This window comes from Globicephala melas, chromosome 1 (genome assembly GCF_963455315.2).
Source record: "Globicephala melas chromosome 1, mGloMel1.2, whole genome shotgun sequence".
In the NCBI taxonomy this organism is placed as follows: Eukaryota; Metazoa; Chordata; class Mammalia; order Artiodactyla; family Delphinidae; genus Globicephala; species Globicephala melas.
Genome location: NC_083314.1, coordinates 44,432,531 through 44,448,879, shown reverse-complemented (window position 1 = coordinate 44,448,879; position 16,349 = coordinate 44,432,531). Strand labels below are relative to the sequence as shown.

At 34.4% G+C, this 16,349-nt stretch overlaps 1 protein-coding gene across 1 annotated transcript in view; it reads left to right on the top strand.

Moving 5' to 3' along the window:
* Nucleotides 1-16,349, top strand: part of HMCN1 (hemicentin 1) — a 521,171-nt gene that overhangs the window by 279,115 nt on the left and 225,707 nt on the right. Inside the window, exons 29-34 of the mRNA XM_030873036.2 lie at nt 979-1,105; nt 3,495-3,649; nt 12,881-13,159; nt 13,675-13,956; nt 14,678-14,786; nt 15,816-15,985. Coding sequence (XP_030728896.2) covers nt 979-1,105; nt 3,495-3,649; nt 12,881-13,159; nt 13,675-13,956; nt 14,678-14,786; nt 15,816-15,985 — 1,122 coding nt within the window. The remainder of the gene's footprint in view (nt 1-978; nt 1,106-3,494; nt 3,650-12,880; nt 13,160-13,674; nt 13,957-14,677; nt 14,787-15,815; nt 15,986-16,349) is intronic.

Below are 16,349 nucleotides of genomic sequence, written 5' to 3'. Positions count from 1 at the left end.
TCTCCTCTACAATATCTTGGCTTGAATATCTCAGTGGCATAGAAAACTGAAAGGTCTCAGTAAATGCCTGTTCTGGTCGCCTTCAGTGACCCCCATCATAGTGACTAGCACCTCCATCCATCCACTTGCTTCTGACACAACCTGGTGCTCATTCTTCCTACCTCCCTCTCCCTGACTCTGTAAATCTGTCTACGTCCTGTTAAATCTGCTTCTTAGTTCCATGTTAATTATAATTTATAAGCTGAATTAATGTAATAGCCTCCTAACTACTCCCCTTCATCCAGTATTTGCCACTGGAATCCGATCTTCATTCAGAAGCCCGTGTGGTCTTAAAACAAATTTGATCACAGCCCTCCCTTATTGAAACCCTTTTAATGGCTGATCATTGCTCTGAAGATTAAGATCAAGCACCGTAGTGTGATATAAAGGGGGAGGATTCAAAGACCAGGAAAGTTTATGGGAGCTCTTTAATATGCTTTATAATTCCGAGAATAAAAACTAGTACAATCTTTTCACATTATATCTCATTTACAATTTTAGCATAGGAGCCCTTTAAAAGAGACAAGGGTAATATATGTCAAACAGCACTATGATAGAGTTTAAACATTATAAGATTGTCATTGACTATGTCATTCATTATCTAAAACGTATAGCAGTAGTAAATTTCATTATATGAGCTTGACTGCTCATTTATATTCTAAACTCCTTTTGTACATTGATTTAATACTCCTCAAAATGAGTTCTTTACTACTATAATTCTTCCAAGTAATTGTCTTGCTATCAGATCTTTCATGAACGTGTTCCTATGTTTAAATTTGACATTTGGGTCTGCAGATGTGATATGAAAGGGATTATTTTATGGTATTTCACTTTTAACATTAAGATCTTGTTGAAATATTATAGAAATCATTATCTTCTCTCACTCCCCACTCTTTTTGCTAAGTCATAGATTTTCATGATAAAATGTCTTTGTTCAAGTCCCACCCACCATAATAGGTACCAGCTCCCCAAGTGAAGTCTCAGTTGTCCTCAACCAGGATACCACCCTTGAATGCCAGGTCAAAGGCACTCCCTTTCCCATTATTCACTGGTTCAAAGATGGCAAGTGAGTACCTCTTCTGTATTTGTTACAAGGATCCAATTGTTCGGGAATAGATGTGGATTTTCCCCCTCTTAGTTATCTTACCACATAGAATATTATTAAATGAACATGAAGGGAAAACAATATTGTTCAAAAATGGTCTCAAATTTATGAATTTATGAATTGTAGGACTTCATAAATGCTGGGAATTTATTTTAGAGACACAGAGGAACTCACATTTATTATACACTAAATATACACTAAGGGCTAAGAATGAAAAATGCAAGATCCAAGTACAGAGATAATCTTGTCTTTACATGGAATTGTTTGAATTATTAAAAAGGAAAACTTGCTTATGACAGCAAGATGCATGCTTAAGCTAGTTTAATATATGGTCAAAAAGGAACAACCACAAAAGAGCAATTAGATGTTTCTCTTGGCCCTTGTGTATTATTATAATTTCTGAAAGCAGCTGTCTAAGACCTAAATAGCAAAGAGTAAAGGTTTTCAGTGTATAAAATAAAGGATTGTGTAAAAACTTTTTATATGTCAATAAGAAAGGCAAACAACATAGAAAAATGTGTGGAGGGTATAAACAGGCAATTGAGAAGTTATATAGTTAATCAATAAATATATTAAAACATGCTTACCTTCAATAATTTGGAGAAGGTAAGCAAAATAATATGATTTTGTTTTTCATAGGTTAGTTTGGCAAGAAAAAGTAGAGGTTCGAAAAATATCAAGTGTTGGCTTAGAGTATGGGAAATCAGGATATAGGACTCTGATGGGACAATGTAAATTAGTACTCTGAAAGGCAATTTGTTGATATCTATTAAAATTTAAATACTCATATGCTATAATGTAGCAGTGACACTTCTGGTGTCTAGGACAGGGAAGCTAGTCATCTGTTCTGCAGGAAGGCTTGACTCCCTGAATACTCCCTGAAACACTGTGAAAGCAGAAAAGTGAAAACTGCTTAAAGCTTGACATTGGGAGAGAGGATAGATGACGTATGGCATTGTCTTATTATGAAACACTGGACAGCAATTCAAAAGAGTAAGATCAGGCTATATGTACCAAAACTATCTCCATAGCTATTGTCAAGTGAAAAGTAGAACAATAATACAATACCATTTATGTGTAACAACTTTAGATTCCTCTAGCAATACATTTATGGGTGAAAAATGTTTAGAAAAGCATGTGGAAGAACACAAACTAAACTGACAATTGTAAGAAGTCTAGAGAAAAGACTCACATTAGGGATAATAAAACAAGGAGACCTTTTCTTATTATAATGTTTTTTTCTTTGTTTCAATTTTTGTGTTACTTGCATAATTAACAATCAGTGAAAGTTTTAAAGTTAATTCAATTTGAGTAGCATTATCAAGTATTCCACTTCTTTAAACAGTTAAAATGCATTAAAATAAGGTACTTTATTCTCTTAGCTTTAGAGAACTTAAAAGAGTCATACCAAGGAACAGTATGGGATGCTACCACAGAAAATTAAATGTGTTTCCATTTAACCTTGTAGTCTGATTGGTGGCTTATTAATATAGCAGTGCATCTATTTATCATGGGGCTAGTTCACTGCAGCTTTTTAAAAACTGGCTATGGGTTTTCCTGAAAGAAGATCAATGGATTTTAAAGGCATGACTCTTAGGATATCATAGACTTTAATTACCATGATGTTTTAAGTATTAAATAAAGCTGCTGCCAAACATAAAGTAAGCATTTTATAATAGTTAGTAAATGACTCCGTATAGTAGAAGAAGTCTTCCTTGACAAATATATATATATGAGCTGCCTTTGGGGTAAATATCTTTCAGTATTTATGATTATAAAAGCATTTATATTTATTACAATATCTACTTTTTAGGAAAATTGGCATGATCATTGTCTTTAGTAAGTAATAACCATTCATTCTATTGTAAATATTTTTCCAGGTGTTATAATATTAGTTTACAAATAATATTGCTTAGCTTGAAGCTCCTGTACACTTAGTTTTTCTTTTCTGAATGATGGTAGAAATTTTGGCTTTGTAAACCAATAAAAAACAGTGGGGGGATGAATGAAAGAAATAAAGTTTTGTATTAATATTATTCAACAATTTAAGTTTGAAATGAAGTTCAATTTAATAATTTAATATTATTCATTTAATTTAAGTTTAAGTGAAGTTTTGTCTCAGAGTGATAATTATCTACTTTCATTAGTAAAGTGGTTTAATAATTCTGTTCTTCTGAACAGAAGTACTTAATCATATCATTGTATTTTTTTTAGATTCATACTAAAAAACTCAACTTTGATTCATATTTTTAAAGTCATATGATTTAATGATTTTTGTTGTGATTAATAAAAGAGAAAACATTTAGGATAACAAAAATGGGCCCATGGAATAAAATTTTACTTTTTCTAGGCCTTTATTTTTGGGAGACTCTAATATTGAACTTCTAGACAAAGGACAAATTTTACATTTAAAGAATGCACGAAGAAGTGACAAGGGACGCTACCAGTGTACTGTGTCTAATGCAGCTGGCAAACAAGCCAAGGATATAAAACTGACTATCTATAGTAAGTGTGACGTTCTTATGCTTTTTACTGTTATTATCAGTTCTCATTAAACATGAAAATCAGGGTTCGCTCTACTGTTAACTGCTCTTTGATTCAATACAAGTAATTTGGAATGCTACTTACTTTAAAAGAAAAAGCCTATTTTCATGTGTTTTAGGCTAGAACATTGCATCCAATTTTAATGTATTTTATCATTAAGTATGGATTTCTTCAAGGGGTCTAGTGATTTTCATATGACCTCACTTAAGAGGTCAAGTATGCCCTGATTTGTTAGTATAACATAAATCAAATGTCTGTATCCCTAAAGGGGTTTTTAAAAAGCTCTAAAAAGAGTATAGATGCATGAAATACAATGAAGATGATGGTATGAGAACAACTCAATTATTCTATTTTCATTGCATCTTGGCCTTTATTCAGACCACATGGTAATATTTTAAATGTTTTAGACTGTGCTGCTATTTTCTCTCAGTTAAGTCCCCATCAGAGGTATGTAGCCCTCATTTCACTAAAATTCTCAATATCCCCTGAGGAAGGTGACTGCCAAAGTCATTTATTTTTTATGCCAGGAGCCATAGGAAGGCACTTGAACATTATGTTGCAGGCACAAAGAATTGCATGATAGAAAGGAATAGGACTCATTAGGCCAGTCATGCTTATTGTGGCTCTACTTCCTGCACTATCTTCTGCTTTGTGTAGCGTTTGACACTCAAGGAAAGTTTAGATACCTCAGGAATGTCACTTCCTTGTAGGATCTTCCCAAACCAAACCAATCACGTCATCACTCTCTATTACGTTGTCCCAGTTTTCTTTACAGCACGGATCACTGTCTGATAGTTTAGTTGCTTACTTATGGGTTTATTTACTTATTTGCTATTTCTCTCAAAGGAAGCTAAACTTCATAAAAGCAGGGCCTTGTTTTGCATGTTCTCCACTTTAATGTCTGATACACAGTAGCTCTCAAGAAATACTTGCTCAGTGAATGAATTGTCTAGTGATATACTGTTCAGTATGGTAGGCACCAGTCACACATGACTGTTGAGCATTGGAAATGTGGCTAGTCCAAATTGAGACAAGCTGTAAGTATAAAATACACACCAGATATCAAAGACTTAATATAGAAATATAATGTAAGATACCTAAGTAATAATTTTACGTTGATTACATCTGAAATGAGGATATTTTAGATATATTGGACTAAGTAAAATGTATTATTTTCCTACTTTTTAATGTGGCTACTAGAAAATTTTAAATTATATATGTGGTCTTAATTATAATTCTGTTGGACGGTGATGGTTTGAGTCATGGATGTAGAAAACAAACTTATGGTTACCAGAGGTTAGGTGGGGAGGTGGCGGGAGGATAAATTGGGAGACCGGGACTGACACATACACGCTACTATGTATAAAATAGATAACTAATGAGACCCCGCTGTATAGCACAGGGAACTCTACTCAGTACTCTGTAATGGCCTATATGGGAAAAGAATCTAAAAAAAAAAAAAACAAAACAGAAAGTGGATATATGTATATGTATAACAGATTCACTTTGCTGTACACCTGAAACTAACACAACATTGTAAATCAACTATACCCCAATAAAAATTAAAAAAAACAAAAGGAACTTGGGCTTCTGAGGTAAGAGGACTTGGGTTCAGACCCAGCTTCTGCCACTTACTAACTTTGCAACTTTGGACAAATTGACCCCTCTGAGCTTCGGTCTCATCTATAAAATGGGGATAATAATAGTACCTACTTAATAATATTATTGTGAGGATCAATTGCTAGATACTTTATATTTCCCAGCTTACAGTAAAAGTTCAATGAATATTATTCATTTATTATTATCTACTTAGTGATTGTATTGTCTTACAACTTGAAATATATGTAGAATCTGGCTTGATTTCTATATAACTTCACTGAATTGCAAATTTCCCTTTTTTAATGTTAGTTGTCTTTATATAAAGTTCAAATAGCTTTCTTGAATCAAAGAAATTTTATTTAATGCAGGCTTTTAAATCATTTCTTTCTACAAATAGAAGCCTGTGGAAGAAATCAGTCGTGAACAGACATGTATTCCAAAAAACAGTAATGTTACTGAAAGATTAGCTGTACAGGCATCCAAGTTAAACAAAAGTGGTATTGCTACCATTGGCCTCCTACCAGAACCAACCTTTTGAACAATAGGTGCAATATTTCCCCTAAGCTGTTGAATAGTTTTCTCTACATTGTTGTATTGTTGCCAAAGAATGTGATGAATACGTTTTGGTGATTCAATAAGACTCCTATTTCCATAGGAGTTGAGTTCTTTCATTTCAGATTTTCTTGTTCATTTGGTATGATGCCCTAAGGCACTGAGAAGAGAGGGCTTTGTAATGACTAAACCTTCTTAGATTGTCTGAGATGAAAGGCACTGTAACACTCTGAAGTTTTAAGTATTCAGTAATTCAGGAAATAATGCCACTTCCTCTCTAGCAAGCTTGTCTGCACCTCTGAGTGGGTAATCTTAAGCTTATTTTGTTTCGCTTGTGAAAATGCTTTTATTCCTAAGAATAAATGAAACAGATGCCATACTTGGGCTAACTGTGAGAAATATTTATATAGATTTCAGGTTGAGAATGTGGTTCATAATGCAGCTTATTCATTCATTTTCTTTATTTACATACTAACATGAGGAAAAAGCAGGTGGGTCCGATGCATCTGAAAGGCAGAAATGCACATTGTGCCTGAATTAGGGAAGAAATGGAGACAAAATATGATGAAAAATAAAAGAGATGGAGGGGAAATGGGGGGTGGGGAATGAATGTGAAAAAAAAGGAAATAAAGAGCTTTTAATAACCTATGGGGAGACTGCAGATTCATAGCCAGTAGTTCTGAAGCAAAGATTTTTAACCTGCAGTCCGTGCATAAGTTTCAGAGGTCTGAGAGTTTCCCCAAATGGTGTAAAAGTCTTTGAGTGTATATACATGGTACATTTTAATGTGCAGTGGGTTCATAACATTTACCTGTAACACCCTTCCTCAAACAGAAGTACAGGTCTCATAAAAGTATACATGAATTAGATTGAAACAGGAAGAAATATTTATCTGGAAGATTTAAACAGTAGATGGTTTATTGTTCTGCTTTCAGCTGGAAATGTTCTTTGAGTAATTTTTTCCTCAATTTCATAAATACAAACTTTTAAAATGAACTCTTTTCAATACAAGTGATATTCCTTTGTAAAGCATTCATGGAGGGTAAGGGGTTGTTTGAACCTATGTTCTTGACTTCATTTTTTTAATTTAATTTAATTTGTTTATTTTTATTAGTTTTTATTGGAGTATGGTTGTTTTACAATGTTGTGTTAGCCTCCACTGCACAACAAAATGAATCAGCCATACATATACAGATATCCACTCCCTTCTGGACTTCCCTCCCATTTAGGTTACCACAGTGCATTAGGTAGAGTTCCCATCTGTTTTTGACTTCATTAATGTATCATCCAACTAATTAGGCTAGCCAGTTTATTTAGACAATTTCAGCTAAAAATTTGATGTATGTTTCCAGATTCCATCAGTAGGCTCAAATCAAAATTAAAATTTAAACTCTGAGGGCTTCCCTGGTGGCGCAGTGGTTGAGAGTCCGCCTGCCGATGCAGGGGACCACGGGTTCATGCCCCGGTCCGGGAAGATCCCACATGCCGCAGAGCAGCTAGGCCCGTGAGCTATGGCCGGTGAGCCTGCGCGTCTGGAGCCTGTGCTCTGCAACGGGAGAGGCCACAACAGTGAGAGGCCCACGTACTGCAAAAAAAAAAAAAATTTAAAGTCTGAGTAAAATGTTCGTTCTTAAGATTTCAAAATGGTGGCTTGAATTGAAATTAATTAATTATCTATAGCAGGACTTGACAAACCTTTTTTATAAAGGGCAAGTTGGTAAATATTTTAGGCTTTGCAGACTGTGAGGCAAAATCAAGGACATTATGTAGGTACTTACATAACAAAATAGAAAGAAATGTCTACCAATTGTTTATTCATGATATTCTATTTTTCTGGTAATTTTAAAAATTGTAAAATTTGTTGTAATACAAGTCTACTAATGAGAATGGATTTCTTTTGGAGTGATAACATTTTACTTAATTAGAGTTCAAAGTTAATGATTCCTGTCACCAAAATTAAATGCAGATGTTCATCTGTTAATACTGGTATGTAATGAGATTTTATGTATTTCATTTTTGAAAATGTCTTTTCATTCAGATACTGTAGATACTGTCAAATACTAATATCATTTCACAAACATAAGATTTTAATTGATCATATTCATTACTTGAAAGGCATTTGCAGAATTCTGTTATATTCTCTTGATATTTGACTTTTGGCCTGCCATTCTACTCCCAATTAATCAATTCCAACTGAAGGTTAGTTGGAAGGCCCTCGTTTTCAGAGGTAAAAGAACTTAAAATGTGGAAATTTCATTTGCATTTGCATCAAAGTTTGACAAACATTGTTGAAACTGAAAGTTGAGCTCAAAATATATTCACTGCAAATTTGTAGGGGAATCGAGATCTGAGTTTTGTTTGACAGCATGGAAAATATGTAGAGGAGCTTGACATTACTTGTGATTCAAACAACAGAATGAGTACTAACAGTATATATTTTGCATTCAAGTGCTGGTTTTATCTGGTAAGTTTAGGTTGAACTTATTAAGAAACATTGTCAAGTTTATGGCAAAACTAAATTCCAAAATCATTCAGTACTCAATAATAGTGTTTGAGGACAATTCTCATTCAGAAAAAATTCAGTCTCAGTCCTAAGCTCCAAAAATTAAAATGTAACTTTACCACAATTAAGACATTAAGCTGCTATAAGGTAGAACAAGTCATTATATTCACCTTCTACTTCTGACAAAAATTCATGGAACTGATGATATTTAAGTCCATAAGAGCAAGTAAAATACCCCATGGACAGTTCTCTTTCAATAACACATGAATATTTTACACAAGTGCTGATGAATAGTACAAGGAATAACGATAGACTTTTAGAATTTTAAATTTTAATAAATTTAAAATGTAAAATTTGTAAATTTCTCTAAACCTTTTTCTGCCCCACACGTATTTTTATCACCATCAGTTGTAGCACATCTTAGCAGATTCCACTTCAGGTTGTAATAAATTAGTGCTTTTTCAACTTCTTTGAAAATATTTTTGTCTGTAGTTGTTCCATGCAGACTATTCTTAGAGACTAATTCTTCAGTTTCTTCACCGTGGCATTGACTCCTCAAATAAAAGACAGCTAAGCAGTATCAGTAACATGTCGATTTGTCAAGAGCCAAGAATACTGTTCAGAAAAGTTGCCTTTAAAAAAAAAAAAGACTATTGATATTGTCAGTTTTCTCAACTCTTCAAGCAGTTTTTCTTATGGAAAGGCTGATCATCTTAAACAAATTGATTAGTTTAGGCATAATTGTTTGCTAATGCAATCATTCTTGATTTAATTAAATCACTGTTGGTAAATGGCTCTCCTTCCTTGGCTAACAAATGAGCCACTCAGAAACTTAGATGGTAGCCTCATTTTGACTTTTTGTGAAGAAATTCTGCCTAATGAGACATTCCATTTTATATTAATTTATCGGTTGTTTTTCTTTGAATGGGATATATTGTGATGAGTGCTTAGGCTAATAGAGTTAGTGTACACTGTATTTTTTCAAAACAGCTATAGTGTTATTAAAAAATAAACTCAGTGCTTTGCCATTGAACCTAATAACAAAATAATCCACACTGTGCTTTAAAAATGGCACGTTTTAAAGCTTACTTCTCTTTCTTTTGTGTGTTTTGACATGGGGAGTGTGCACTGGTAATAAAAGTAAAGTAAAATATCACGGTATGGTGATATTTATGGCACTTGAAATGCTGTTGGCTTATAATTGTGTCACTGAAATTTATGGTGAGCTGAGCAACAGTGAGAAGCAATGAGAACACCACATTTGGTATTTATTGCAACAGTTTAACTCTACCATTGTAGAAGTGAAAGTAGCCATAGACAGTACATAAACAAATGAGCATGACCATATTCCAATAAAACTTAATAGGTGCTGAAGTTTGAATTTCATATAATTTTTACATGTCACAAAATATTATCATTATTTTGATTTTTTCCAGTCATTTAAAAATGCAAAAACTGTGCTTAGTTCAGCATCTTGATGCCTGGCCTGTGGGCCATAATTGGCTGCCCTGATTTATATAGTAAACCACCTTATAGAAAAATTATTCCACCATCAAATTTACCTCACAATACAGGCATACCTCTGAGATACCACCACAATAAAGCAAATATTGCAATAAAGCGAGTCACACAAATTTTTTTTGGTTTCCCAGTGCAAATAAAAGTTATGTTTACACTATACTGTAGTCTATTAAATGTACAAAAGCATTATGTCTAAAAAAAGTACACACCTTAATTTAAAAATACTTTATCGCTAAAAGATACTAACCATCATCTGAGCCTTTAGCAAGTCATAGTAGTAACATTAAAATCTCTGATCAGATATACAGATTGCCAACAAACACATGAAAGAATGCTCAACATCATTAATCATTAGAGAAATGCAGATCAAAACTACAATGAGATATCATCTCACACCAGTCAGAATGGCCATCATCAAAAAAATCTACAAACAGTAAATGCTGGAGAGGGTGTGGAGAAAAGAGAACCCTCTTGCACTGTTGGTGGGAATGTAAATTGATACAGCCACTATGGAGAACAGTATGGAGGTTCCTTAAAATACTAAAAATAGAACTACCATACGACCCAGCAATCTCACTACTGGGCATATACCCTGAGAAAACCATAATTCAAAAAGAGTCATGTACCACAATGTTCATTGCAGCTCTATTTACAATAGCCAGAACATGGAAGCAACCTAAGTGCCCATCAACAGATGAATGGATACATAGGATGTGGCACATATATACAATGGAATATTACTCAGCCATAAAAAGAAACAAAATTGAGTTATTTGCAGTGAGGTGGATGGACCTAGAGTCTGTCATACAGAGTGAAGTAAGTCAGAAAGAGAAAAACAAATACTGTATGCTAACACATATATATGGAATCTGAAAAAAAAAAAAAGGTGATGAAGAACCTAGGGGCAAGATGGGAATAAAGACACAGACCTCCCAGAGAATGGACTTGAGGACACGGGCAGGGGAAAGGGTAAGCTGAGACAAAGTGGGAGAGTGGCATGGACATATATACACTATCAAATGTAAAATAGATAGCTAGTGGGAAGCAGCTGCATAGCACAGGGAGATCAGCTCGGTGCTTTGTGACCACCTAGAGGGGTGGGATAGGGAGGGTGGGAGGGAGGGAGACATAAGAGGGAAGAGATATGGGGATATATGTATATGTATAGCTGGTTTCCTTTATTATAAAGCAGAAACTAACACACTATTGTACAGCAATTATACTCCAATAAAGATGTTAAAAAAAAGATATATTTTTATTAAAGAATCCATCATGATCACTAAAAAAAATAAAATAAAATCTCTGATCATAGATCTCCACAACAAATATAATAATAATGAAAAAGTTTGAAATATTGATAGAAATACCAAAATGTGACAAAGACAGGAGGTGAGCCAATGCTGTTGGAAAATAGTGCCAATAGACTTGCTCAGTGCAGACCTGCCACAGACCTTCAGTTTGTGAAAAATACAGTGTCGGCAAAGCACAGTAAAAGGAAGTATGCCTGTATAGTAGATCTTGCCTTCATTTATGTGTGAGGAAAAAAAATATGTATATCAATGTTTGTCACTGTGAACTAGTTCTAAGAACAATTATCAGAAAACATTAAGGAATTCCACTCAGATCTAGATACTGTTTTCTAATATTCTTTTCCACTAAAAAGAACCAGAGCTTCTAGGAGAAATAGTTAATTCTAAGGCTGGGGCAGAGAGTATAAAGATGAGCCTGGAGCATGTAGTAGGGCCAGAAAATAAGAAAATACTAAAATAATATGATGTGAGTATGTCAAAGGGACATAGGGCCGGTTGGAATAGCTCCCAAAGGCCATAACTGGAACAATTTGAACAATAAAATAAATAATGTAGTATTGGATTATACCCAAAGTATAAAATGAATCTCCATGAGTGCATATTGATATAAAGAAATAAATTGGGGAAGAGAGACTAATCTCTCATACAGAAGAATTCCAGATGATAAATTATGTAGGTATTCCCCTCTCAAGGAAGTAGAATAGCTCTCCCCCTCATATATATGGGCTGGGAAGAGTGATTCTTTTCAAAAGGGCAAAAGAGAGTAACTTTACAGTGGAGGAACCTAGCAAAATCTACCTCAACCAGGTGGTCAAGGTCAACATCATCAGTGATAAGCTGTGTTGATAGTGTGTACCCTTGATATGACTGATGAGAATGGTACTCCGTGATCGTGCTTCCAAAACCCATAACCCTAGTCCAAACATAAGAAAAACATTCTCTTCTAAAATAAAAGTTTATTTTAAAAAATTAAAGCACTCAAATTCAGGCACATGCCATTTAATTTATTTTAAGTTATTGCAGTGATAGCACAATCCTGGAATGATCGTGTTCAGAGTATGTAGCAGAGCTTGAGTCAGTGGTGTTGTTTTTCCAGCAGCAGAGTCCTCATGTGGTGTGAGAGGCCAGACATGTGGTTACTGAATTATGAAAGATACACATGTAGCCAATTAGATGAGTATAATTGAGTGAATGAACTCTCTGTGGCGGTTCCAAAAAAAAAAAAAAAAGTAAGAAGAAGCAAAAGTTAAAGACTCCACAGCTATTACCAGTAGCTGGATCTGAAAGCACTTAGGCCTTTTGTATTTCCTGGGGAAAGGGCATGCAGTTGTACCTCATCTGACATTTTTGCTCCCTTGGCCTCATTTCAAACTTATTGTATTTACTTTAAGTGGGATTTATTTTGTTTTGCTTTGTTTGTTAAACACGACTTTCTTAGTTACTGTAATATGATCTATTGGGCTTAAATGAACCCCTGAAATGAAAACTGACTTTCTGCTTTTACTGAAATCTGAAACCCAAAAGGACAGTGATGAAGATTGTTTTGACAAAACAGGCAACTAATTATCAATAGGTAAATCACAGACTTCCTAATTGTCTTTAATTCATATTTACTTTAATGCATTATTTAAATATCTATAGCGTTTGAGACTTTGATGCAGATGCTAAAACTTAGAAGACTTGTTTCTGTTCTGAAATCCTTTGTAGTTCCACCTAGTATTAAAGGAGGGAATGTCACCACAGAAATATCAGCACTGATCAACAGCATAATTAAACTGGAATGTGAAACACGGGGACTTCCAATGCCTGCTATTACTTGGTATAAAGACGGCCAACCAATCATATCCAGCTCACAAGCACTTTATATTGATAAAGGACAATTTCTTCATATCCCTCGAGCACAGGTCTCTGATTCAGCAACATATAAGTGTCAAGTAACCAATGTTGCTGGGACTGCTGAAAAATCTTTCCATGTGGATGTCTATGGTAAGGAAAAAAATATATGTTTTAATTATGTACTTTTCTGCCTATGCTTTCTAATATGGCAACATGCAATTTGTTCACTAATAAATCCCTGTTGGGTTGGGTTGTCTTCGATATGCATACATTGGAATTAGAAGAATTTGTCTCATGATTTGGAAAAATATTTTAAAAAGCTAAGGTTAGCAAGAAGTGGCCCATTCATTCAGTCAACCATCTGCCTATGGCACTAGGGAATCTAGACCATTTGATTTTTACGGAGAAGGTAAAGTAGTTCTTAGCACTAAGCTCATTCTCTCCAATTTGTCCTTTTTAAGCCAGACACAGTATAGCGTATCCGACAGTATTTAGACTAATTGCAGATAAGCTGAACCAAGAAATTCTTTCCTCAGTAGCTTAGGGGGAGATGGACATATAGGTAGTTTCTGTAGTCAAACTACGTGAGTTAAAAATGAAAAGAATCCCCTTTATTTCATGAGGATTTTAAAGAATTGCCTGAAATATTACTCTTTTCTACGTAGTTCCTCCAATGATTGAAGGTGACTTGGCTGCGCCTCTCAATAAGCAAGTGGTTATTGCTCATTCGTTGACACTGGAATGTAAAGCTGCTGGCAACCCTCCTCCAGTTCTCACCTGGTTGAAAGACGGTGTACCTGTGAAAGCGAGTAACAACATCCGCATAGAAGCTGGTGGGAAGAAACTGGAAATCATGGGTGCCCTAGAAGTCGATAGGGGACAGTATATATGTGTGGCTACCAGTGTGGCAGGAGAAAAGGAAATCAAATACGAAGTTGACGTCCTAGGTAAATGAGGATGCTGCCACCTGTATTCTCATATTCATAGCAAAACCTGACTAGTTTATTAAATGCTTTTGTGTTCATGGAATAATAAAACAATCTTAGAGAAGGTTTAGTGATCTGTTCAACTCTGGACTACACATTACTGAGTGGTGAATTGATCACCAGAGTCCCAAGATCTAAAAACCCACATAAATCTTCCACTTGCCCTGATAGGTACACTTTGTAAGTAGGTAGATGCCTTTTTACATTTGTGACAATATCTGATTGTAGTGAGTGACAGCATGGTCTCTTGTCATGAGCACTGTGTTAAACAATAGGAAACTTAGTCTGTGGCACTTGGAAAGTCATCTTGTAACCTTACATCTCTATTTCTTTATAAATTGAAGGCTTTCAATGCAGGCCCAATTTTTGAGGTTCCCTTATCTTATTCTTATGAAAATAAGCAACATAAAATATGAATCAACTTTATGTTTTGATGGCATCATCAGCCCCATAGTGCTAGATTAACTGAGAAAAATTCACAGTGTTTCGAAAGTATATTTATTGATTGTGGCAAATGTGTATTGTAAAAGGTATTTTGCAATACATTTCTGAAGTCTCCTTCATGTACCAAATGACTATGATACTTATCAGCCTTCTAAGTGCAACTTAGTATTGCTTAAAGTGATGCTATATTTTTTCTTGTAAACATTTCTTTGTATGTTACATCCTTGCTGTTTTCTAGTGCCACCAGCTATAGAAGGAGGAGACGAAATGTCTTACTTCATTGTGATGGTTAATAACTTACTGGAGCTAGATTGTCAAGTGACAGGCTCTCCTCCACCAACTATCATGTAAGGGTTTTGGTATGTCTTCTAAATATCTCCCACTTCTTTATTTGAGTGTTTTAGAGCTATCTCGAAAGAGGTTCTGTGTCATTCAAAAGTGATTTATAAAATTATACTAATTATATCCCTCTTTTAAAAGACGTACTCTATATTCAAGGCAACTTTTATCTGATACTCACAGGGCCCATAAATCTCAATTAGAAGACTTCGTTATATGCTCTTAAAAATTACATTTTCAGTTCATAGAGACAGACTATTAAGCAGTATCTGTCAGATCTTCCTGAAGCACTGAAATGTTAAATGAACAACGGAATTTAAAACAGTATGCCAGACATATTAAGGAATAGTGGAAGTTAACATGAATATATGATTACCAATACTTTTTTCTCATTCCTTCATTCACGAAGTATTTCTTCAATACTTATCTTTCATTTCCAAAGTGCTATGGGATATGCAAAGGAACAGATACTCAGCTAACTTTTGGGCTAAAATATGTTCACCCATGATTATAAAACTAAATGGAAAGTGATAATTCATAATAAATTAAAAATTATAATGCTATATGATTTTAGGATTTTATTTTACAGATGTTTTAAGATTATGTGTGTTTTGTTGGTTAATATTATTTAAACATTTGAAGTGAGTGATATGTAGGGGCATTTGCCTCTTTCTGTAGCCCAGCATTAATAGAAGAATGAAGAACTGTACACATAGTTCTTGGGTTCCAATAATATGCCAGCTTCTTTGTTAAACTAGGTTTCCTTTTTCTTTTCCCTATTTACAGTTTATTTTATTAGAGTGAGCAGATGGGAAATTAGGCAAGTACATAATTGAGAATACATATATATAAATGTATCATATATACATATATACACATATACATACATATATATAAGTATATAAGTCGAATATATGAATAAATGTAGTTCCTCCGAGATAGATAGATTGCTTTAGAAACATAGTTATTTAAGATATAGTTAGGAACATAGTTATTTAAAATATGTCTCCAGACTTCTTTTTGCCTTATTTCTGTAGGTGGCTGAAGGATGGCCAGCTAATTGATGAAAGGGATGGATTCAAGATCTTACTACATGGACACAAACTGGTTATTGCCCAGGCTCAAGTGTCAGACACAGGCCTTTATCGGTGTGTAGCAACAAACACTGCTGGGGACCACAAGAAGGAATTTGAAGTGACTGTTCATGGTATGCTGAAGAAGGAGCATTTCACTGAAAATTCATTTATGCATTGTTTCAGTATCTAGTTCAGAACTTAGCTCAGTAATCTGGATAAATCTTGAGTTGTGGAAAGTAGTGCTAATTTGAGTGAGAATTTGGATCAAATTTGAATTAGATATTGGAAAATTTTAAGGCACTTTACTAACACAGAAGATTTAACCAAGAGGTATCATGTGAATGAACTGAGACCAAATTTAAATGGTAAGAGGTATATTCTGCATAGAATGTGAGGGTCTGAGGAATGAGATCAAAGAAGATAGAAGAGGCAGGCAGCAAATTTCAAATAAAGGGGGGATACGAGTGTTCAAAGATTCAGCCAAAACAGGAGGGA